Source organism: Balaenoptera musculus, chromosome 7, assembly GCF_009873245.2.
Source record: "Balaenoptera musculus isolate JJ_BM4_2016_0621 chromosome 7, mBalMus1.pri.v3, whole genome shotgun sequence".
Lineage (NCBI taxonomy): Eukaryota > Metazoa > Chordata > Mammalia > Artiodactyla > Balaenopteridae > Balaenoptera > Balaenoptera musculus.
Genome location: NC_045791.1, coordinates 86,429,013 through 86,453,147, shown reverse-complemented (window position 1 = coordinate 86,453,147; position 24,135 = coordinate 86,429,013). Strand labels below are relative to the sequence as shown.

General features: G+C 37.8%; 1 protein-coding gene across 5 annotated transcripts in view; it reads right to left on the bottom strand.

Annotated features, from left to right (window-relative positions):
* Positions 1-2,181: 2,181 nt before the first annotated feature.
* Positions 2,182-24,135, bottom strand: part of UNC80 (unc-80 homolog, NALCN channel complex subunit) — a 239,477-nt gene continuing 217,523 nt past the window's right edge. For all 5 annotated transcript variants that reach the window (XM_036858465.1, XM_036858466.1, XM_036858469.1 and 2 more), the window contains 7 exons: positions 22,812-22,991; positions 18,649-18,787; positions 16,117-16,173; positions 9,524-9,605; positions 8,462-8,573; positions 7,284-7,483; positions 2,182-6,104 (listed from right to left, as the gene is read on the bottom strand). In XM_036858465.1, coding sequence (XP_036714360.1) covers positions 5,838-6,104; positions 7,284-7,483; positions 8,462-8,573; positions 9,524-9,605; positions 16,117-16,173; positions 18,649-18,787; positions 22,812-22,991 — 1,037 coding nt within the window. In that variant the 3' untranslated portion in view covers positions 2,182-5,837. The remainder of the gene's footprint in view (positions 6,105-7,283; positions 7,484-8,461; positions 8,574-9,523; positions 9,606-16,116; positions 16,174-18,648; positions 18,788-22,811; positions 22,992-24,135) is intronic.

Here is a 24,135-nt window from a genome sequence, read left to right as displayed (position 1 = left end):
CTTGAGGGGGGAAGTCCCGCCTCCCCTAGCGGGAGGGGGTGCCACTCTAAGGGCTTAGGGGCGGGGTCTCGCCGTGAGGCACCTTCCTCCTTCCTCTGACCTTTGTTTTTAAAACAAGGCTTTCAGGTCTCCCAGTCCTCTGAGGAGTTTCTTAATCTTTTTTAGTTTTACTTCCCCTGCAGTTCCCTCTCAGCTCTTGCCCTCTTATCACTTTTTTGTTTCTCCATCGTTTGCATATGCGTTCCTTTCCTCTCCATCCCTGTACTTGTCCAAGAACAAAAAAAAACACACTCTTCTTCCTATTTCTCTTTGAATTCTTCTCAAGAGTGGTGGGAGTCTGATTTAGGGCGGAATCCTGGCTCTACCAGATACTAGCTGGGTGACCTGGCAAGTCACTTCTCCCTGCCTACAATTTTCTCATCTGTTAAGACAGTGCTCAACGTTTAAGATTTGTGAATCCAAGTATGTGCCCAGGACCGGATGCCTGGTGCTCAGTATAAAATGGTGGTGGTTATTATTACTCTCCTCTGCTTCTGGCCCTCATCCTTCTTACCTTCTCTCACAGGAATGCTTATTGACAAACTGCAATACATTTATTTACTGTTCAGACAAAATCCAGAACAGGGTAAGAGTGGCTATTTCTTTGCCAAATGTGTCTAGGATCGTTGGGTGGAGAAAATAACCCTAGTAAAACTGTAAGCAGATAAGGTGGGGGAGGAGGGGTCTCTGGAGAAAGAAAACCAGGCATGGCTTTATTGACATAAGAGAAGGCATTTTTGGCCTAAGCTATTTTGTCATCTAAGCCTGGCCACAATGTTTGCCCTTGAACAGTTCTCAGTAATTAATTTTTTTTTTTTTTACAGTTCACAATGATCAATATTCACTTCTTTATTTTCATTTAAAAATTAAAATTTCAAAGGATTGAGAATTCTAAGTAATATATGTGGTTAAAGGTACCAGATATAATAATAGAAATATGCTATGTATTGGGGTAAGAAAAGGTATAAGCTACGGAGATGTCTTTGTTAAGGAAGAAGAAAGTGATTTTGTCCTAAAGGTGGTCATTTTTTTTTTTATTGAAGTATAGTTGATTTACAATGTTGTGTTACTTCCTGATGTACAGCAAAGTGATTCAATTATATATATATATATATATATATATATATATATTATATATAGTTATATATAGTTATATATAGTTCTATATTCGGGTGTATATATACATATATGTATTCTTTTTCAGATTCTTTTGTATAGTAATTAATGATCTTAAGGGGACAAAGAATGCAGAAACAAACACCTGTTATCAGGCAAGAGAAGTAACAATAGCAAAGATAGTGTATCGGTTGTAAATTCAACCAGTTCTTTTCAATGGACATGATCAGCCTAAAGCCTCAACCACCAGATCAACAGGAACTTAAGAGATGATATGTTGACCTTTTCTGACCCTCATGACTTCAATCCACTTAATCTTGGACTCTGTCCACAGCCCAAGCCCCTTCATCAATAGGCATGTACCCTTAGCATAAAACTTACCCAATTTTGCTGTTGGGAAGACACTGCTTTGGGAGAGATCCCCCGTGTTCTCCTTTCTTGCTGCAAGTAATAGGTCCTTCTCCTGATCTTTGGCTTGGTTGTGTCTTTTGGCTCGACTCCCACCAAGAGGGGAACACAGTTTCTCAGGTAACAAATTCATGGGAGGGGGAAAAAAAAAAACAGGATTTAGCAAGAGCATAACTTAGAGGGTAAGGATAGAGCACTTTGTATAAAAGAACTGGTGGTAAACTTGTATCCCATAGTGGTTCTGGCCACATTCAGCGCATAACCTGGTCCTTAACATTCCTCCTGGGAAATCTACCAGTCATTCCAGCCGGTCATACCTGGGCAGAGAAGTCACACTGGGGAACTTGTCTCCCAATATGCCCATTCTGCTTTATTTTGAAAGTTAGGGATGGAAAGCATGAGTAGAATGGAGCTCATTTGGAATAGGAGGAAGGAATTGGAGGTGTCCAATTGAAGGGTGACCTCAGGCCGGACTATGAGGGTTGAGGAGAGATATCAAGGTGAGCTCCAGGGATCCAAAACAAAAGCACACCCCAGGGATCTAAAATGAACACTTTCCTGAATGAGTTAACCTATTCCCTATGTTGAAAAATGAGAAACGAAACTCAATCAGGCATCTTAAATGTTTTTAGATTTATTTTATTATATGTGCATATTCAAACACAGAAGTCTTATCTTTCATAAATATCTTTCATAAACATTTCAGTATTTATTCATATGCATTTTTTCCATGCTCTTTGGTCATTCAGTATTCATAACAAACTTTATAGTCATCTGAGGGACGTTGGCTGTGTAGTCAATCTTTTGTTTTTACCTATAAAATGGCTAATAAAGGATTTTCATCCTGCAGTCACAGTGACTTTTGAAAAATATGGAGGTACATTGATCTGTAATCCTAAATGATCCTAAAATAACATAAGAACATTTGTCTTAAGTTTTTCCAGATACATTCTGCCCTAAACTTGTTTTTATTCTCCTGAGTGTCAAACCAAACTTTGTTTCTGAAATGCTGCAGTTAGGATCCACTGAAGTAAATGAGGATGTGGGGCTTTCTATTCACTGCCAAGACAAGGCCGTGGAATTGGAAGTGTGAGGTCACAGGGCAACAGCATGACTAGGTGTGATAGCAGCAAATTCCGGAGACTATTAGTCTCATGTATAACTTGAGGAAGGATATTTAATTTCTAATTTGGACTGTCATTTTATTTATGACCCTTTCTTCCCTGTAGGTCCCTATATACACTCTATTCCTGTCTCAGATACTCTCAGAGCTGGACAGCAGACTGGAGAATGTTTTTCATTGACCGGAGGGATAGATAACTCAAGAAGGAGGAGGTATCATCCTGCCTAAGGTACTCTTGGAGGCTTGAAATAGCAAATCAGTTACTTCCAGCCTACTCAACAGGCCCTAATCAGACCCCAAAACTCCACAGATTTTTTTTCCTCCAGCATTGCTATGCCCATTTATGCCTTTTGACACCGTAGTTCTCAGTGCCTTGCCCCAATGCACTCAATAACTCAGTTTCCTTTTTGGAAAAAAACAACTTATCTAATAGAATTACAGAAAGCAGCAAACACTGAAAAATGAAAGTAAAATGTTTTGCTGTATAAAATGCTGTATCCAGAATTTGAACTGCTTTAATTGAATCTGAGTAAATCTACACCCACTATCGTGGATGATACATGCTTATTCTAAGGTCTCTCAAAAGTTAATTTCAGAAGAAGCAACCTCTTGGTTGAGTCCAATTTTTTATACATGGGAAGTAGGTGTCTGTTTTAATTTTCCTCTGAACAAGATAAATATTAAGAATCATAGCTTAATAAATGATCTATTACCAATACTATATTTATCATATGTAATAATTAACTTTTAGTCATATACTCAATAATATTTTGAATTACAAAAAATTGTTACTTATCTTGAACTTTTTCTAATCTTGCCTGACTTTTTTTTGTTTTTTAAAATAATTATTCCTTCAAACTCCAGGTAACAGTATTCCTGAGAATACATCTTGTGACAATCTTATGCACATACATATAGATATTTTATCAATTACACATAAACATTTAACACATTACATTCAACACGTTTAAGGGCACCTTAAATGGAACAGATGTACACATCTGCAAAATCTCCATAGTCCCAGTATGAAAACATTCCCACTCTATAAGGCCCTGTTTGTCAGAGTGGAGGCTTTTTTGCAAGGTACAACATTACTTAGCTTATTGAAAAAGTTTCCAGTAGACTTCCATAACACTAGAGTGAAGGAATCAGGGTAAAAGGCAGACAGGCCAGCATAGTCATGTTCAAAACATCCCAATACTTTTTAAATATATATAAAGGTATATAGGATTCTGGTCAGATATTTAACAATCTTCTTTGACTCTTTTACTTTTTAAATATTTGATACGATTATACATAGAGAATTTGAGTCAAGAATCAAGAAACTGGAACAAAACACGCACATATATAGAGACTCATATAGCACAGACACTTGTAATTACCAAACATAAGGCCTCTAACACTAAGGGAGCAGCATAATTTTTAACAGGCGAAATATATCAGCTTAGAAAGAATCATAAAACCACTTATATATGTATATTTCTGCATTTGAGAACTCAGCATTAAGTGTAAATGTCCTGAAAATATTGTAAAACATAGATGAGGCCATTTACCACCTCTGCTTTCTGAAGTTTTAGATTTGAAATTTTTAGTTTTGTCCTTTAACTCACAGATATCTTTCATTCTATTAGTGAATGAGACCAAAACCCCAAATTATATTTGAAAGTATATATCACATTAAAAACAATGCCTGTTTAATAAGCAATTCTAAGAGAAAAATAAGTTTCCTTTGTGATTTGGGTGGGTTTAGGAGGTCTCCTTTATATATACATATACCATATCATAGCCAATGTAGTCAAAGTTTAAGTGTACAGAATGGGTTCCAAATTCATTGCAATGTAATCACAGTCTAAACTTTAGCTTGAGGACTAGAAAACACACACCCCCTCACCACCATACCAATTTACATATATATATATGAGTTTTTATACACTTAGAAGTTATGTAACAGTTTTCTGATGTAAACTGTTAAAGTTTTGAAATTTAATCTTGAACTACATGATGCCAAGCCCTGCTATAGGATCAGTAACACACTAGATATAGCCTCACAAGCCAAGTTTTATACTTTTCTTGAAGTAACTGAACTTCAAGTTAAAGTAAAATATACAAGCTCTGTCTATAGAGAAATTGCTCACTTTATATTTTTTCTTCATAAACTTAATATCTAAAGGATATGAATATTGTTAACATTGAGAAAAAGTTATTTCATTGAACCAATTCTAACAACACTAACCTTAATATAATATCTGAAAATATGCCATCAAGGGCAGGCACAGGACACTGTAAGGGAAAGTAATCACATTTCCCAGTATCTCCCAATCTTGGCATTGATGTAGTCAGGACTAGAAGTAGGAATACCATCTCTTTCTAGCTATTATATTTACATTTAATTTTTATTATAGTATAGGCTATTTAGGTTCTTCTTAGTTCAGAATTATGTCTGATAATTTCTAGAATATTCTCTAATGTGTTATGAAATGGAATGATCTTATGGCATTAGCATTTTGATTTACAATATGCAATGAAAATGACAGTTAAAAAATAAGTATTGAAAAGTCCACAGCTCTAAAAATAGTATTTTTTCTTCTTCTAAATGGCTGTATTGTTGATCAAAAAAAAAAAAAAAAAAAATGGCTGCAGGCTTATTTGCTATCAAGTTTCCCCAAACTAATATTTTCCTTATTGATTACTTTTATGTAAATTGCTACTTGTACAGCCACCTGATTTAATGATTTTGAAATTAGAAAAATAAACATTTGCATGAGATGTATAATGTAACCTCAAAAAATTGCTTTCTCTTTTTAGAACACATTATTTGTTAATATTCCTAGGTAAGCAGCTCTGTAATAGTATACATTTTCAACTGCTCAAGGCTTCTTGAATCATAAACAATGTGCAGTGAAATGGCTTTTTCCCTTTATTCCTCCCTAGATTTTATGGTCTTCACACAACCAAACCATCTTAGCCATTGATTTTTAAAAGATGTTTATGAAACAATATGCACATCGACAGCAAAATCCACTGGGATTTGTGCTACCCATTGAGTGTAAAGTGCTATGTTTTCATCTTTTCCAAGTGCAAGTTTTCAACTTTTAGCAAAGTGATCCCTTCCACATCTTGTCTACACCTACAACTCTTAAAAGGTACAGAATTAAACATGAGACTCATCTAGGTCTACCTCAGTCTCCCCCAGCTCAGTGGGAGTAAAAGGGAACTGACTGGACAGGAGGGGGTTCTCCATGCCATTTTCCTCACTGATGTGAAGGACAGTGTCTCCGTGCTGTAGGAGGATAGATGTCTCAAGGCCTGTGAAGTCATCAGGGTCTGAGAGTTGAGTAGAGAGGGGACTATGTGCTGTAGCACCTTGTATTTCTGTGTCCTCCTTCTTTTCTCCTTCTTCAGCTGGGAGGCTCTCACCCTATGACCAAAAGGATCATAACATCATGGAAAGGTAGGATGGGTACTAGGGAAAAGGATCAAAGAATGTTTGTTGTACAGCTGTAACTGGACAAGGAATCCCAAGGGTGGACCCAGTTTTAGCCTTTGGTATATGTGAGACCACATCTAGGCCCTTCCAACTTTCTAAGCCTCAGTTTTCTAACCTGTTGCATGAGCATAATATTTTGCCCCACTTATCCTGTAGACTGTGAGGATAAAAATGAGACAATGGTATTACAATGCTTTTTAACCATTAAAGACTTTACAAACGTATATAGTGTATTGCCCCTTAGCTTTCTTTAAACACCACATGAGAAGAATGTGGGACTCATGGGAACTTAATGATGAAAATCAAAAGCAGGGAAAAAGGGACTTCCCTGGTGGCGCAGTGGTTAAGAATCCACCTGCCAATGCAGGGGACACGGGTTCGAGCCCTGGTCCGGGAAGATCCCACATGCCGCAGAGCAACTAAGCCCGTGAGCCACAACTACTGAGCCTGCGCTCTAGAGCCCACGAGCCACAACTACTGAGCCCGTGTGCCACAACTACTGAAGCCCACGCACGCCTAGAGCCCATGCTCCACAAGAGAAGCCACCACAATGAGAAGCCCACACACCGCAATGAAGAGTAGCCCCCGCTCACTGCAACTAGAGAAAGCCCGTGCAGCAACAAAGACCCAACACAACCAAAAATAAATAAGATAATTTTTTTAAAAAAAGGGAAAAAAATTAAAACAACAAGAAAATATCAAAACAACAACGAAAAAGATCAAAACAAAAGTTCCTCTCACAGGATTCAGAAGGTTCTATATTTAAAGGCTTCATCTAAATTGGTAACTTTATTTATATATATTTTTAAATTGAACTGTCAAACATGTATTATATACTGGTTTTCAATGGTTATTTTAACTATGAAATATTTCTTCTTAGGGTTTTCATAACAAAGAGTATGAAGATTTCTCTTATGCCTTCTTAAGTAGATGTATTCTTGGCCATATACTTCACAGTTTTTATTTTTTCATGATGACAGGACCAGTGTCTGTCTAACAAAACATTACAGACCCAGACTTAAGTTATGTGGATGACATCTGCATATCTCAATGGTTCCCAGACAGAAGTATGCAAGGAGCAAGACTTGCCTGTTTCTCCAGTGCCCTCACCTGCTTGGGAGACAGGCTGTGAAGGTCAGCAACAACAGTGGCGGGGGAAGACGTGAGCACTGGTTTGTCCTTTCCGTCTGGTTTCCTGGATGGGGCTGGGCTGCAGCCCTGTGGCTGGCCTGTGGCAGGAAGCATGTCTGTTGGGGCACCAGCTGGCTCCGCCTGAGCCTCGATGAAGGTCACAGATCGTTTCTGATCCGCTATAGGTCAGAAGTAGAGCAGTAAATAGGAAGAGGAGGAAAGTAGGTTGGCAGTGCTTAATAATAAGTTTTAACAAGTGTCTCCTGACTTTTCTTAGTAAAGACATTGCTGGTTTATCAGTAAATGAGAGCATATTAGACTATTATGTATATGTATTGATTTCACCTTCTTACAAAGACTAGGACTTGGGTACAAAAATCATTTTTGCATAAAATAGCCTTTTCAGGGACTTCCCTGGTGGCACAGCGGTCAAGAATCCGCCTGCCAACGTAGGGGACACGGGTTCGAGCCCTGGTCCGGGAAGATCCCACATGCCGTGGAGCAACTAAGCCCATGCACCACAACTACTGAGCCCGTGTGCCACAACTACTGAAGCCCACGCGCCTAGGGCCTGTGCTTCGCAACAAGAGAAGCCACTGCAATGAGAAGCCCACTCGCCGCAACTATAGAAAGCCTGCGCACAGCAACGAAGACCCAACACAGCCAGAAATAAATAGTATAAATAAAAAAATAAATTTATTAAAAAAATTTTTTTTAAATAGCCTTTTCACATAAATAGTTTTTACATAAAAACAAAATTGGCATAGATCATTAAGTGAACTTGGTCATTGCTCATAACAACTGCCAACAAGATTCAAAAGTCCCTATTATTCATCATTCCTTTGTCTTCAGTAAGACATATAACAAACCCATTTCCTGGCTTGGGTAAATGAAACACAACCTTCTATCATCAAATTTCATAGCATTTGTGGTTTACCTTGGACTGTTCCATTTCCCTAGGTGCATGAGGGGAGGGATGGAATTGGGGAAGGTGAGCGAAAAAAAGGCACTCAAGTTTCCTGGGAAATTTCGTCCCTTTTCCTAGTGACTCCCCAAAGGTGTGCTTATCTGCATGAGCTCAGTCTCTGCAGGCCTTCCTGGCTGTGTGGCGGGGCAGCGTGTCAATGTGTAGTCAGAAGGGACACAGGAGGCCTCACCAGATGGCTTCGTTTTAGGTTGAATGCTCCTGCGGGTGGTTGACAGCCGAGCCCCATGGCGGTTTCTGGGTTCAGTCTGAGTCTTCTGACGTGATAGTAGAGGACGTCTTAGCTAAAGAGAACAGGCAGAAGAAAGCTAGCAAGAAGGGTGTAACTGCCTGGGAGGAAAGACTGAGCTCAGAGGATTCTGACTATGGTTTATTCCCTTCTTTGTGGGTCTCCGTGGAGTCTTATGGTTATTCCTCAACATTCATAGCCAATAAAATAAACTTCTTTCTGCATATTTAAATACAAGTAGGTATTTGATTCTGGCATCCCCTTAGCCACTTCTATCTTATGATTATTACTCCTTTATATATCCTAAGAACATTAACATCATTTGAAATAGTCACAGTGAGAATTTCAGTGAATTTAAGGATACAAAACTAACAATGATTGCTTACCAATCAGCCTTTGCTCATCTAAAATCTGTAGCTGAACATATGCTAACTCTCAAGGGGAGGTTGATGAAAAACACCTCAGGTACTGGGAAGATGTCTGGTCTCCAAATCAGTGCTGGGATGCTCCCATCAAAGCAACAGCACAAAGCCTCATTTAGATTTTTATTTAGACAGTAACATAAAGGAACCCCACCTAGGGAAATTTATAAAGATGATCTTTACTTCGATTTCAGTTTTAAATTGAATTATTAATCTTGAAACGAGGAAGAAAGGACGACTGTCTCTGCCTCTCTACAGAAACAGGCCTTAAATCAACCTTATAACGAATCTTCCATTGTCAGTAGTATGGCTGGCAAAGGTTTCTGGATAGGGAGCAAATAAAAATATAGGCCCACTTATTTTACCAAGTAATCAGCTTTGCTAATAAGAAGATTCAGAGCTAAAAATAGAAGCCCCAGACTCTCCGCTTGCCCAAGCACTTACCATGTTTTAAAGTTGCTCTGTACTGCTTATTTCAGGTGGGGAGAAGGTAAAATATAGTCTTAATGTACATGGGCCTTAAAAACTGAGTAGACCTTCCATTTCTCAGGATGACTCTCCTGCCCTTCCAGGGTCTGCTTACCTGCCTCAGGCCCCTCTTCCTCCCCAGCGGCTGCTGAGTAAGGAGGTTCTGTTGGCCGGGTTCACTCTGCACGCTCGCCACCCTGTTGAGAACACCAGCAGTGTTAGTGCGCCCTGGAGCAAGCACACGAGACCCTCGTCTGGTGGGTGTTAGCCAAAGTCACTTACAGGAAACAGTCACTTCAAAGATACCATTATCTTTGAAGGAAGGTTGGGAAAGAATCCCTGGGATGGGAGTTTTCAAAGGTTTAGGAGGGAAGACGAGGCCTTGTAGCCCCAAGCTGCCAAAATTGAGATTCTGTTTTCAATCACTGATGCCGGATCTATCATTCAGCAAAACATCACACCCCTGGTTTGGAAGCCACCAAAAGGCTTAAGATGTTATATGCTAATCTCAATTTTTTTTTTTCAAGGGTAAGGAGAAAGGTGGTGACGAACAAACATGTACAACTCTATCACATGGATGGGAACACCTTTTAAAACTTTTCAATTTAAATGAAAATAAGATGAACGAATATCAAACACATCAGACACAGAATCCATTTGGGTGAAGGGTCACATTCAACACATGTTTGCAGCCTGAAGTCTCTGTGACTGAGCAAACGGACAGTCGCATGGATAGACAATTAACTGTCTTGTAAAAAATGATTTTAGATTGAAAAGGCTGGCAAAGTAATTAAGCTGTCATTACAACTTAGAAGTTTAATTAATATCGAATAGCTGCACCCAAACATAATACACAATTTATAAAAGCAACAACCTGCTCCCCCCAAATTTACTGTGTATGTGTCTTTTTTATATGCAAAAATGACTGCTGGCAGTGGTCCCTATTTTAGTGTTGGGTGAAGCTGAAAACGCTGTCATGGACCCATGATCCTTTTTCATTCTGCATGCATGTATAATAGGAATTTATAATGGGAGTGGAGGTGAAAAAAAGGCATGTATTGTGCCCCAGAGAACACTGTAATCCTGTGGATGATGCCAATGTGATGATTTGGTTAATGGGTAATTAATTTCTGCTTTGCCTTTGCAAAAGGAGAGTCATCTGCAAATAGTTTTTACAGTAAAATATTCCACGGAGGAATGCAGAGTCAGCAACTGTTCATGAAAAGGAAAGACTGTATGCATTTATTGCTATTTTAAAAAAATGAGCTACCTAAATACAGTCTCCCTGCAGGTGGCAGGATGGACAATCAGATGTTTCCCCTGTTGTATTAACAACTAGTTAATCATCACATGGTTGACACAGTCACATGTGTCATTTTTTAAAAGTCTTACTCATATTTCCACTAGAAGAGAATCAATGATTCCCAAATGGAGTTTATCATAGTTTTTCTGAAATAAGGACGTAATCATATTGTAATTAGACCATTTGGGATACACAATACAAAATTCCATAAAGAGTTTTAAAAACAGATGTTTTTTAAACTTTCTTGTTCTCCTGAATATCAAGTTCAAAAGATCAATGTACATTATTTTTATACATATATGGCCTTGTACCATAGATGATCTTTCTATGAAGACAGAAAATTACCTCAAAGGAACAGTGCAATAAATTCTGATAAGCAATCCAGACTAAGTTGCTGGCATGTTTGAAATGACATCTCCTTATTAATTATACATTTTAACGTGTCTTAAATTGGAAAGAGTATTCAATTACCATATGCACAAAAGTAGAAACAAGTTTCTCCCAAATACCAAGCAAAGCTTTCACTGGAATGGATTCTTCATTGACATCTAAATGTTACCTCAGTTCCCTTGGCCATAAAGGGAGGTTAATACTTACCACCTACCTCCCATTAAGGTAGAGAAAAGAAGTTAGTTGATGTAAAATGATGTGAACATGAAAAGTGACGTAACATAGTATGCTTCCTTGTTTTACACTTGTAATGAATTTATTGCTTCTAGACCACTAGAAGGAAGTAGGTAATAAAATGTCTTAAAAATATTTGGGCAGAGAAAATGAAATAGAGGCAGTCCACTTGTCTCATTTTATTCAGTAATCTGAGATTGTGAGAAAAAAAATGGTGCAAGAAAAGAAATACACGTCACTCAGGGAGTGTTAAATGTCAAAACAATGGTAATTTCATCATGATTATTCCAAGGGAGGATCAAAAGCATCAAAATTTTCTCTATGGATAGAGAGGCTTACATCTAAGAAATGGATCAAGTTTATAGCTTTAGTAATTAGCTGTTCTATGTAAATGATATAATATTTCATCAACGGAATGCAAATATAAATGATTAAATTATAGGATGTGTCCTTGGAAATACAGCTCAGCTAATATATATATGTATATATTCTCCCTGAGAATGTGATGCTAACATGTTTATATTCGGAACCTCAAGGTCTGGATTAACTGCATGCAGAGGATATGTTAATAATAAACAGCCAGAGAAATTAATAACTGAAGTTATTTATGCAGAAGTAATTTCGGGTCTATATCAAATTAGAGTTGCATATAAAAAGCGGTCTCAATTTACCTTCTCCCCATGTCATGTAGTATTTCCGTCATGTGTAGGATTTGTGATGTGTGGACCATCAGGTGTGCAATATAACACCAACCAGAAAACCATGGTGTTTGCCTGAAGCATCTCTCTGGGGAAAACTGATTCCCTAAAAATTTTAATCTTGGGAATGAGAATGGCTGATTTCCACTGTTTTGCCAAATAAAAAGGCAAAACCATAAGTATAAAAGCAAATAAAACTTTCTAAATGGAAGTTAAAATCATCCTTTGTATTTTTGAGTCACTAAACAACATTACTATGGCAAACGATCTGGATTTTAGAGAAGTAAATATACTTGGGTCTTGGCAGAACTGATGTGACTCAACTTTCTGCAAAAACCAAAAACACCTTACTCAAAATGCAAGGAAGTAATTTACAAGCTAGGGAAATTTAGACAATGTTAGAAGACAATTCTGGCACAAATGACCTCTTTTCTCTTCTTTCAGCATGAAGACTTGGATTGGAGTGTATAAACACGTATGTATCTCCTAATGGAGTATGTAACTAATGGTATTTCTTAAAGGATAGGGGAACAAAGGGCCATTCAGTAATACAACAAAAATTTATATCACTCATCTCAAAGTACAAAAAAACTGTATTTCAATCTAGAAATAGATTTCATAAATAAAAATTTTAAGTAGAAGTACTGGGTGAGACTAGTATAGAGAAAATGAATTTGTATTTTCATTGCTTTTATCTGTACTTTTAGTTTCAATTTTAATATGGTTAGAGAAATCTATAGGGGGAGTACAAAGCACACAGCGTAGCCATTTTCCCTGAGTGCTTGCCTTGTGATGGGGATGCATAAAGCCAGCACTGAAGGAGCCATAAAGCATTTATAGAGGACAGAGACATAAACAGTAGACAAAATCCTACTCTTCCCTTTCCCAGTAAAAGATTATTGTTTAAAATTTACTTAGCCTCCACAACATCCAAGAAAATGTATTTTAAATGCCACAGAATTTAGAGATTAGAGACTGGAATCAGATAAAAAGGGGGAATAATCTGGATCTCAGTTATCCTGTAAGAACTGATTTAGCATTGGCAAAGTACACTTCTCTGGGTATCACAACACACATTTTCTTAGCTATTAATTCTCAGCTACATAAAAAGTTTGTTTTAATCTTTTCTTTGTAATTTGGGAGTACTTGCCAAGTTTGCATACTTTGAAAATGTGGATGATCATGAGATGGATAGGTTATTTTTATTTTGTTTCACCCAGACTGTATATCTTGTTCAAACTTGAGCCACATTCTTATTTTCCACTGCAATTAAAATTACCCTTACAGAATCAAATAGCGTTGTAATCTCTCTTTTTTTATTTTTAAGCTAGATTTGGTTGTCAGTTCCTGCCTTTCAAAATGTTCTAACGTGTCCAAACAAAATTTAACTCTCAAGTATAAACTTCTAGGCTTAAGTGCTTGAATAACTTTTTGTATGTCTATATTCTTCTGGAGAGAAAATATGGTCCATGGTGTGTGTACTTGGGGGTGGGTACAGGGAGGGAAGAACTACAATGAAGTTTCTGTACTTCTAAGAGCAACACTCTTAAAGAAGAAAATTCTTCCATGAAATATTACTGCAGTTTATTAATTTCCAAAAGACAAAATTTTTTCTCAGCATACTGATTCTAATAGGCTTATACTTCTTGCCATGAATCTTTATAAGAAACCAGTTAGCACAGGTTAAAGAAAAATCCTAGAAGAAATTTTCTAAAGGTCTGCAAAATTTTTATTGGTTTCCACCTATTCATCAGGTTATACTGTTATCCTGGTCTCTTCCTCATTTAGCCCTCAGACCAACTTGCCCATTTTGCCTAAAGCAAGTGCTCTTTCAAAATCAAATCCCTAGAAAGTTTATCAAAATGTGGGGTTGGGAGGAGGAACAGGATTTATTACTTTCCGTTAGGCATACTTGCTTGCTGATATTCTTTAAGCTTTGGAGTCAGGTTTTCGTTAGGATTACTTTGGGTGTCTTTTAGGTCCTGAGTGCTCAGGTATGTGTTAAATGTAATTTACATTGTTAATGTCTTACTGCTTCTTTAGGATTTTAAGAGTCTGCAGCATAAAGAAGTTTCATGCCAAAAATAAGAAAGCTTGGAAACCAAATATAAAAAATATATATCCTATTTTATAAACCCACCCCTTAGTAAATGCCAAAAGTTCCTCTCCTCCAAAGAGAACTTGGTGACATGATGGAATTCAAGAGATACGATTTGCAGTGTATGGCAAAGGTGGACGTGCTACGCCTGTTGGAACGCCTCTGCATTTACAGAATTATTTAGAATCCAAAGTGAGTGCCTCATTTTCTGGTTTCTTAATGACCACAAATGAATCCAGGTGACTGACACCCAGAACTAAAACACACCAGTTACAGGAGTAACAGATCAACAACAGTTGATCTAAAACAGTCATCAGTGTCCTCACATGAGCGACTAATTCAACTGTAGATAAAACCTGTAGCTTTGGCTCTGAACCACCCTCAGATAGCAAGAACTTTGGGTTTATTCCTATCAACACTGGACCCAGAACAGATTGGATTGGTTTAGACAACTCCAGATCAGTCATTTGAACCCTTAAGCCTGCCAGAGAGGGCCAAGTCCTTGGGAGAGTTTATAAAAATCAACTCAAACTCCTGCCTTCTCTTACCAACCCCAGACTAGCATTTTACTCAGCAAGAATAGAATTTGGCCTAATTAGAAAAGGCCAGGGACAAAGTCAGCCAAATGGAAGTCTGATTTAATACTTTCTACTCTCGACATTGAAATCATCTTCCTAACTAGGTTCTCCTGTCTCGTATGTAATATTAAGCATTAAACAAATGAATGCTTTGAAACCAGTGGTCACGGTGCTAGGCTTGGTTCAGAGCTCTACCAACACTGTGAACAATGAAGGGAAACCTCCCTGAGGACTGCTCCATTCTTCCTCGTCCCCAAAGCTCTTGGTAATGGAATTAAGCCTGTACTCTGCAGCACTTCCACATTTACCACCAATAAGAGACTGACCTGTCCAGGCAGGGGCTCGCAAACACAAATGAATGTCATGAAGTATGGGGCCAGTTAAAAAAAAGATACACCGGATGATGGAATAAATTTCCCATTTTCAATTGTGGAAGAAAATGTGAAATCTGAACAAGATGCAAAGAAAACAAAGGACAACCTTTCACAGGAACGGCCTCTCAACATTTCCTCGTCTTTGTGATAAAGCAATAAACACGGGTGCAACTCACTATATAATGCAAACCTGAAAGGGAGTATTTTATCTTGAGATGGAACAAAGGCACTCTTAGCATGAACAAGAAGCATTACCCCTAATGAGGATTAGTTGAGAGGTGTGAATCAACAGCACAAGATTAGGAATGTTTGCCGTGGTTTAACTGAGTGTTAAAGGTGCAGTCCCCCTTTCTGAAGCATTAAACCAATAGCTAAGCCATTATGTTGTTTGCATCATAAGACTTCTCTCACCAAGAAATGTTTGTGTCTGATATTTCATGGCAAATTTGGTGGTTATCTTCGTGGTGGGACAAACATTCTTTATGTAAGTGTTGTTTGAACAAGCTACTATAATAGCCTGTCATGCTGCATGCATCAAAGAGAGGGAATTATATAAATCGTACTGACATTGGTACTCTTATTATAGCATCACTGTTTTCTTATCATCCGTGGTATTAGCTGAAAGACCTGTCTGGACTGAGGCTTCCTAATGATGGGGAGTTGTATTAAAAGGCTTCTGAAAAAAATGTTTCTTAAGGAATATCAGCATGGGAGAAAATGATTAGGTGGGATAAATTTAACATTTTGCATATCAAACTCCTGAGACAGTCCATGGGATAAGCCCCTAGGAGAACTCCAGGAATTTTTTTTTTTTTTAAGTTAACTTTTTAGGCCATCTCTGATTGAGCTCTGAAGCTGAAAATAAAGGAGGCTACACCTTTGACTTCCAGGCTCGTGTGTTTATGAGCAACAAAGGGCAAGGAATGGAAATCGATATCAAGACGGGGCGAGAGGAGACAGAGAGACAGAGGAGACAGGGAACAGCTCGTTTCCCAGCACAGACACCAATACACAGGTAGCGTTGACACTGTACCTAGAGAGGCTGCCCTCGGCGGCCAGGCCCTGGGAGTCATCGAGGACATTAGGTTCACTGCAGGAGGGGTAGGGAGATGAAGCATTTAGGGAAAGAAAATGCAAACAAATAAAAGAAAAAGAAAAAAAGCATGCACTTTTCTGCTTCTAAGAACCAAAAATAAATAAATAAATTTAACAGAACAAGGAAGGAAAAGGAGACAGTCAACCATTTCACCTTGTGCTGGGTTTGTCAAGACCTAGGACTCAAGGCAACTGGGAGGAGGGGCTTTGGGTGGATACGACTCTCAGAGGAGTGAGTGATCTATTTATTGGTCAAGAGTTGGGACTTAAAACGAGCTCCGAATGGACACGGGAGCTCTGGAATGCATTGCAGAACAAATCTGTAGAAGACAAAACTATCATTCCTTTGGTAACCATCTGGCTGGGTGGTTATGATTTTTCACCTGTCATATGTACAGATGTTTCATTGATTAGGATCCTGCTTCTTTCTTGTGTGTTATGACATGATCACACAGAAACCACTTACCATGAACTGCCACAACCCAACTCTTGGAACTGATGCCATTAAGAAAAGCAAAGAAAGAACCCGACTTCACCTGCTAATTTTGCAGTGAAAATGCAAGTAAACAAATGGAAGGAAGATAACCCTGGAAAATTCACATGGAACTCGAATTTACGTCCTTACTCCATCCTCTAGTGACTGAATTGTAAATGTCAAAAGAAGAAACCTGTCAGGTTGGTGAAAGAATAATTAAATAGTTTATTGATTAATTTGGATCACACTGATTTGGGAATTTGTGAACAGAAACTGTGTTATACTTTCTCTCCCTTTCCTTCAGTGCCTAGCATTGAGCTATGTACTCACGAGGCACTCAATAAATAGTTGTTAAAATGGATGGAATTAAACAATTTAGAAAACTGGAGTGCCTGCCTCTAGAGAATTGTTGTTCACCTAATTGTATACTGTAAAAATAGCAACCATCCCCAGAAAGAGGCTTTCCCTAACACACAGAGACATCATTACCTTCCCTAGCCCAGAGGGTTTAACTATATTATTTTCCTGGATTTCTAGTATATCCATAATAGAACAAATTTTCTCCCCAGAAATGAGATAACTCCTTAATGGATATGTACAAAGGGAATTGATGGCCTAGTTATTTTAGGTAAATAACCAAAAAACTTTTTACTTAAAATTCCCTAATTTAAACTTTTAAACAGACTGCTAGATAGTTTTTGTTTATTCTTGATAGAAGTTTGCACATTTCTAGCAATTAAAAATAAATCACTACTTACCAGTATTAACTGCTTGTATGACTTTACATCTTTTTTTGGATATTTTATAGTTTGGCTCTGATTTTGTTCATATATTTTATTTATAAGACTTCCTTTTCAAAGATAAATTACCAAATGGTAGGTAAAGCAATCTCTTACAATGATAGTAATCCTTATATACTACCAATTTTTGTAATAACTCAATAGTACATAAATAATGCTTTCTTTTTAAGTATGCAATTTATTAATCTTTTATCATTTCCCCCTATTTTTTCAATATTCTCCAAAGTTTGGCTTTATTTCACAAATTTTATTTCATCTGTACAGTTCAGGAATGATTTGCTAAAGGATATAGGTCTAGGGTAATTATTTCTGCATGTAAACTAATTTTATCTGAGCATTAGAATGTGCCCTGATTGTTCTTATTCTCTCTGTATAAGTTATACCACAATGACTCTATAGGTAATAAGAATAAACAACAAACTAGATAAAAACACATAAGACTGATTCTTTGAAAGAATTCAGTTTCTGAAGTAAAAATACTGCCTCTGAAATAGATAATGTTTTATTTCTTATGTCAGATCATTTCCTATATAACCATATATATGGTAAACTATATATATAAAGTTTTAAATCTATATTCTTAGAGGGCGGAGAACACCAAAGAAAATGTTTTAAAGAGTTTAGCTATGGAAACATAAAACTCTCTAGGTAGAGAAGTTACCTTAAAGACCAACTTTAGATAACCTCTCATTTCACAGAGGAGAGAACTGTGGGCTCCTGTTAAATGACCTGCCCAACGTCACACATAGTGGCATAGGTCTTCTTCTGCTTGGTTAAGCATCACTACCTCCAACTAAATACTGACGATACACCAGAAGTCTAAACTACCACATATATCAAGCTAGTCCTATACACTTGCCAGGTACTCATTAGCTTAGCTGATGTTATGGCTGAAATACAAGAATGTCATCTGAAAGAAGACCATGAAAGAAGACCATATATCTGTTTATAGAAAAATTTTAAGGAGAAACAATGTTTGGATCAGAAATTGAGATCCCTTCTACTGGCCTGGCTTAGAAAACTCTCCACAAGTTGTTGCCTGTGCAACCCTCGTTGAAAAGTTGTTTGAATGGTCTACTTAACAACATTGATTGTTTGCTTCTCTTTAGTCCTTTTTTAGAATAACAGGAGTGAGTTTTCAGAATTTCTACCTTTGCCCCCAAAGGCAGAGTATAACATATCCGTGGCTCTTTACCTTTGGCTGGGTAACATGCCCACCTCAGCCTGAGGTGCAGACATGCTGGAGACGTGGCTGGAGAACCGCCTCCTTCCAATGGCACTCAGGAGGTAAGCTTCTTGTTCACTTACCACACTGGGCATGCTGACAGAGTCATCTGAAAGGGCCAGAGAAGGGAGTGTTAGGAAACTGTGATGTGCACCAGAAAACCCAGACCAGCTTTGTACTTGGGTTCCATCCTTGGCTTGTATACAAACTTAGGGCAGTATCTAAAGCTAAATTATCATTCGTCCCTTTGTACAGATTCAAAACTAAGACCTTTGGGGCCTTAAGAAACATCTTCACTATTTTTATAAAACCAGAGACTTTAACAGCTGAGCCTCTAGGGTTACTGAACAGTGTCATTTTGAGAATACGAACAGAACTTTGAGTTAAAGTGACTGGTTACTTCATTTGGGTGAGGGAAACAGCTTCAATAAAACTTCATGAATGTATCTCCATCTTGAAAAATAAAAAAGACCTTTGGGGGCTTAGTTTTTAATCTGCACAAAGGGATGAAGGATAATTCTTCCCATCTACACATCTCCCACCCTCAAATAGCCTTCATAAAATATATGTAAACTTCTTGTCCATTTCTACAAGTAGGTTATTTGTAAAAATCAAGGGGCATCTGCAAATTAAAGATTTCAGAAAAGCTGGACTATAATTTTTAAACATTCCAGAAATAGTTCAGTAAGGGACTTTGTTATTGAACAAATCAAGCATTTTTGACATTCAAACACTACATTCACTACATTTCATGATTTTTAGACTGCTGAGGAAAAGACTATTTCAGGTATTTTTTTGGAAAAAAATTTAAAAACCTATAAAGTTCAGAAACAAGTGCTTATTTTAACCTAAATTTAAAATTTGAAGCAGTCTTGCTTTCTCCATAGAAGCTGAAATTAACATATTCAAATCCATATGAAAATTAACTTTAGCACAATATTTGTGACAAGGAGGCCTCATTCTAAGTGAGCAAATATTGTTTGTAACTGAACAGAAAATACATCTTGATTGACATAGAATTTTGGTGAACTTATGCTACCATGTAAGGTTGTCTGACATCATTTATTTAAAATATCCCAAGTCATATTTCTAGTGAAATTTATTTCAAACCAAAGAGGTGAATATGAAAAGTGCTAAAAATTTTAATTTGCTATATAACTGACTTGAAGTTGATTCTTGTTATAGAATGGTATTTTGTTTTTAGATGTGTTCACAGAGAAGAGAATAATCAAACGTGCCCTAAAAAACATGAAAAAAATGTGGTAGGGTACATTGAGCTATTTCTACTAAGACCTTTCTGAAATTCCATTGACTTTTTTCTCTCTTATCCAAACTCATATATTACTTAACACTTACTCCTTCAATATTTGTTTGGTGATTAATCATGTGCTGCCTTCCATTCTTTTTTTTAAAATTTATTTATTTTATTGAAGTACAGTTGATTTACAATGTTGCATCATTCACTCTTTTTTTTTTTTTAAAGACTTTTTTTGATGTGGATCATTTTTAAAGTCTTTATTGAATCTGTTACAATATTGCTTCTGTTTTATGTTTTGGTTTTTTTGTCTGTGAGGCATGTGGGATCTTAGCTCCCTGACCAGAGATTGAACCCGTGTCCCCTGCATTGGAAGGCGAAGTCTTAACCACTGGACCACCAGGGAAGTCCCTCATTTACACTTTTGTTAAGTGTTCTTTATCAAAAATGTCTGTCATCTCCTCTACAAGACTATATCTAAGATTTTAGAGAGCAGAGAATATATCTTTCTCATACTTTCTTATTCCTCATCTTGTTCCTGCTAGGTCTTAATACAGGTTTGATGACTGAATGGAAAAATTGTTTAATTCAAAGGTGTCAACCCTCTAGCTTTCATACCCCACCTTATAAATTAATACACATCCACATCACAATCACACCACATTGTGTGTTAGCAACCCTGTTGTCATTGGATGGTTGTGATGTTTGAGAGCAGAGATATTAGTAAAAACTTGCATACTTGTAAGTGTATGAGTGTTGGCCTTTGGTCATTGCTATCTCTGTTTATGTCTTCTCTACTTTTCTTCTCTACTTCCTTCCTACTGGCTTGGTCATCCTCTAATTCATAAGGTTACTTGCAAAATATATTTAGCTCTATTAAAGAGAGGTTGTTATCATTTGCCATATTTAAAATATTTTCTGGGAGAGACTACTTCAACCAAGAAAAATAGATATTACTTTAAGTTCTGGACTATTACTAGGACTTATATTGAATATTCGAACTGCTGATCCTTATCTCTCTCATTTTGTTTGTTTTTTTTTTTTGGTCAAGGTCTTTCATGATTTCCCTAATTATAATTTTAGGATTATTTCCATGAGCAATGATTTCAAAACAAATATGTCTGAAGGTCTGGTGCAGAACAGTATGATTATCACTTTGTTATCTACTTAACACTGAAACTAAATCTGGAAATATTACTGATGTGTGCTTTTTAAAAAAATTTTTTTAAATTAATTAATTTTTATTTTTGGCTGCCCTGGGTCTTTGTTGCTGCGCGCGGGCTTTTCTCTAAGTTGCGGCGAGCAGGGGCTACTCTTTGTTGCGATTCGTGGGCTTCTCATTGGGTGGCTTCTCTTGTTGCAGAGCACAGGCTCTAGGCGTGTGGGCTTCAGTAGTTGTGGCACTTGGGCTCAGTAGTTGTGGCTCGCGGGCTCTAGAGCACAGGCTCAGTAGTTGTGGTGCATGGGCTTAGTTGCTCCGTGGCAGGTGGGATCTTCCTGGACCAGGGCTCGAACCCGTGTCCCCTGCACTGGCAGGCGGATTCTTAACCACTGCGCCACCAGGGAAGTCCACTGATGCGCGCTTTGACAAAGCAGTTATTTCTTTCCTTCTCCTACACATCCAACTGTAGTAGGGTATTAAAATACTTTCATTCATCTTAATTAAAATTCTAACCTCAACTCTATTTAATTTAGTTCAGAGTGTGGCTTTTTTTTTAAATTAATTAATTAATTTATTTATTTTGGCTGCGTTGGGTCTTCGTTGCTGCACACGGGTTTTCTCTGGTTGCGGTGAGCGGGGGTTACTCTTTGTTGCAGTGTGCAGGCTTCTCCTTGCAGTGGCTTCTCTTGTTGCAGAGCACGGGCTCTAGGCACACGGGCTTCAGTAGTTGCAGCACGTGGGCTCAGTAGTTGTGACTCATGGGCTCTAGAGCACAGGCTCAGTCGTTGTGGCACACGGGCTTAGTTGCTCCACGGCATGTGGGATTTTTCCTGACCTCGGCTCGAACCCGTGTCCCCTGCATTGGCAGGCAGATTCCTAACCACTGTGCCACCAGGGAAGTCCCAGAGTGCGGCTTTTTGTTGTTGTTTGGTACATAGGGGCTCTGAGTGAAGATCTAGATTTTGTTTTCATAAGGCATTGACAGTACACTTTGCTCTAAATGTTATATCAGAGTGTCTTTGAAACACAACTGGAAAATAATCAATACAGTTAAAAAAACATTAAATGACAGGGGTATTTATGAAACCTTTCACCTTTTACTTTTTAAAACTATTATGCATATATATATGGAAGTGTGTTCTTAACTGGATTTTCCCTCATTTCACCAAATCTTTAGAAGCTCCTGGCTGCTTCAGTTACTAGGGACACTCTTAACTCAAATTAGGCTGTATGTCCTCGAGACAGTCTGCTGCTTTACATTCTAGATAATATAGCTGGCTGGCCTTTTCTGAGTCATAAGCATATGCAGTGCTCACTTTTCCTTGCCCAATTGGGTCATGTAAGTGCTGATTGACCTTCTAAGCAAGACGGCCAGGAGAAAGGGGAATAGTTACTTAACCACGATTTAAATGAGTTAGTGAAAAGGTTGAATACATAAGCTCAAAGAAAACCTAGGGGTCACTAAAGATTTACTTTTTGCCTGAACTCCTACCAAATGACCAAGGATATCAAGCAATTTATAGAAAAGCAGGCATTAGAAATCATGGGATCAGTCACAATTCCATTTTAAATCCTTTTTGTAAAAACGACCAGAGGATCAGAACTGAAAAAGGTCAGGAAGGTAGAGTTCCTTCCCAAGCCCTCATGCACATGGCCAAGCTGTGTCACACATGACCTCCCACTTCCCACTGCCCCGGATTCTGCAGGGTGACCTACTTTCCTCATCCTCCTCATCAGTTCGACTCAGGGTGTCCTGTGAAGCCTGCTGGGACGGCTCACTGTCCTGCTCCCAGACGGTGCCGGTGCCTGTGTTGGAGCGCGACATGGTGGCCAGGCTCAGGCGGTAAGCAGAGGTGGAGGTACCCACGGTGCTGATGGACGTCTTCCCTTGGTAGGCTAGCGGGGTTGAGAGAGCAAAGAAAATCCATGGTGAGGATCTTGAAAGAAAACAAATGCTAGCTTCGAACTCCTCCCAGACAACTTATATCTTTTTAAGGAAAGGTCATTCAAATAGTATGTCCCAGATAGATGATCTTTAGGACAAAGTAGCAAATGGAACTGAAAATGGTGGGAAGAAAAAAAAAAAAAGAGAATTGGCCACTGATATACTTATAATTGAATAATTTTCTTGGGGGAGCATGATATCTCTAACAATATAAAGTGTTTCGATGTTGCTCCCTCTGTCTTTGTTTTTCAGTTTTATTTTCCAAGGCTGGCAGAATGCAAATTCATGTTTTCACTGAGAAATGTACGTTACCTGACACAAGCATATAGAAGTAATAAATACATCGTCTGAAAGGAACCTTACAATCAAAATTAGAATACGTCATTAAAACTGTGTTCTTATTCTCCTTTTCTGGAGATTACAATTTATAAAACACCCCCTTGGTTCTATGTCATACTGTTTTATTATAAAGCAGAACATTTGAATGGCCCCGAGTAGATTTCACCAAGATTGTATTTGTCAGTTTTTTGGTCTTTAATACATTGAGAACAACACTAAAAGTTTTAGAAAGAAAAAAAGCCACATGGATGATAGTCTTCTACTTATGGGTAATGACTGCCCTCTAATGGCAGATAATGATTTATTTTCCTTCCTTAGTGACCTGCAATTAATATAATTATAAAAGTAAACAATGCATTCCCAAAGAAAATCCTTTGAATAATGTAAACTAGCCTGCAAGTTTTTATTCAACCCTCTCTCCCTCCAATTTGTGAATTTTATCATCAAGCATACAGACCCAGTTTTAAGTCCCCTCACTGGTGTCACTGTCTTTGTGTGTAAGTTATTTAACCTCTATTGAGTCTCAGTTTCTTCATTCTATAAGCAGACTTTCAGTTATGCATCTTGCAGGTATTTGTGTGGATTAAATGAAATAACAGCTATGAAATTATCATATAACAGATGCTCAATGAATGTGAGTTCCCTTCTCCTTTTCAAAACGGAAATGAAGGTAAGAATTTAAATGGGTTGGGTTTTTTTTCCCCAGCTAAATATTCAGGAAAAAGCTGAACTACTGAAATAAAGATTGAAAATAAA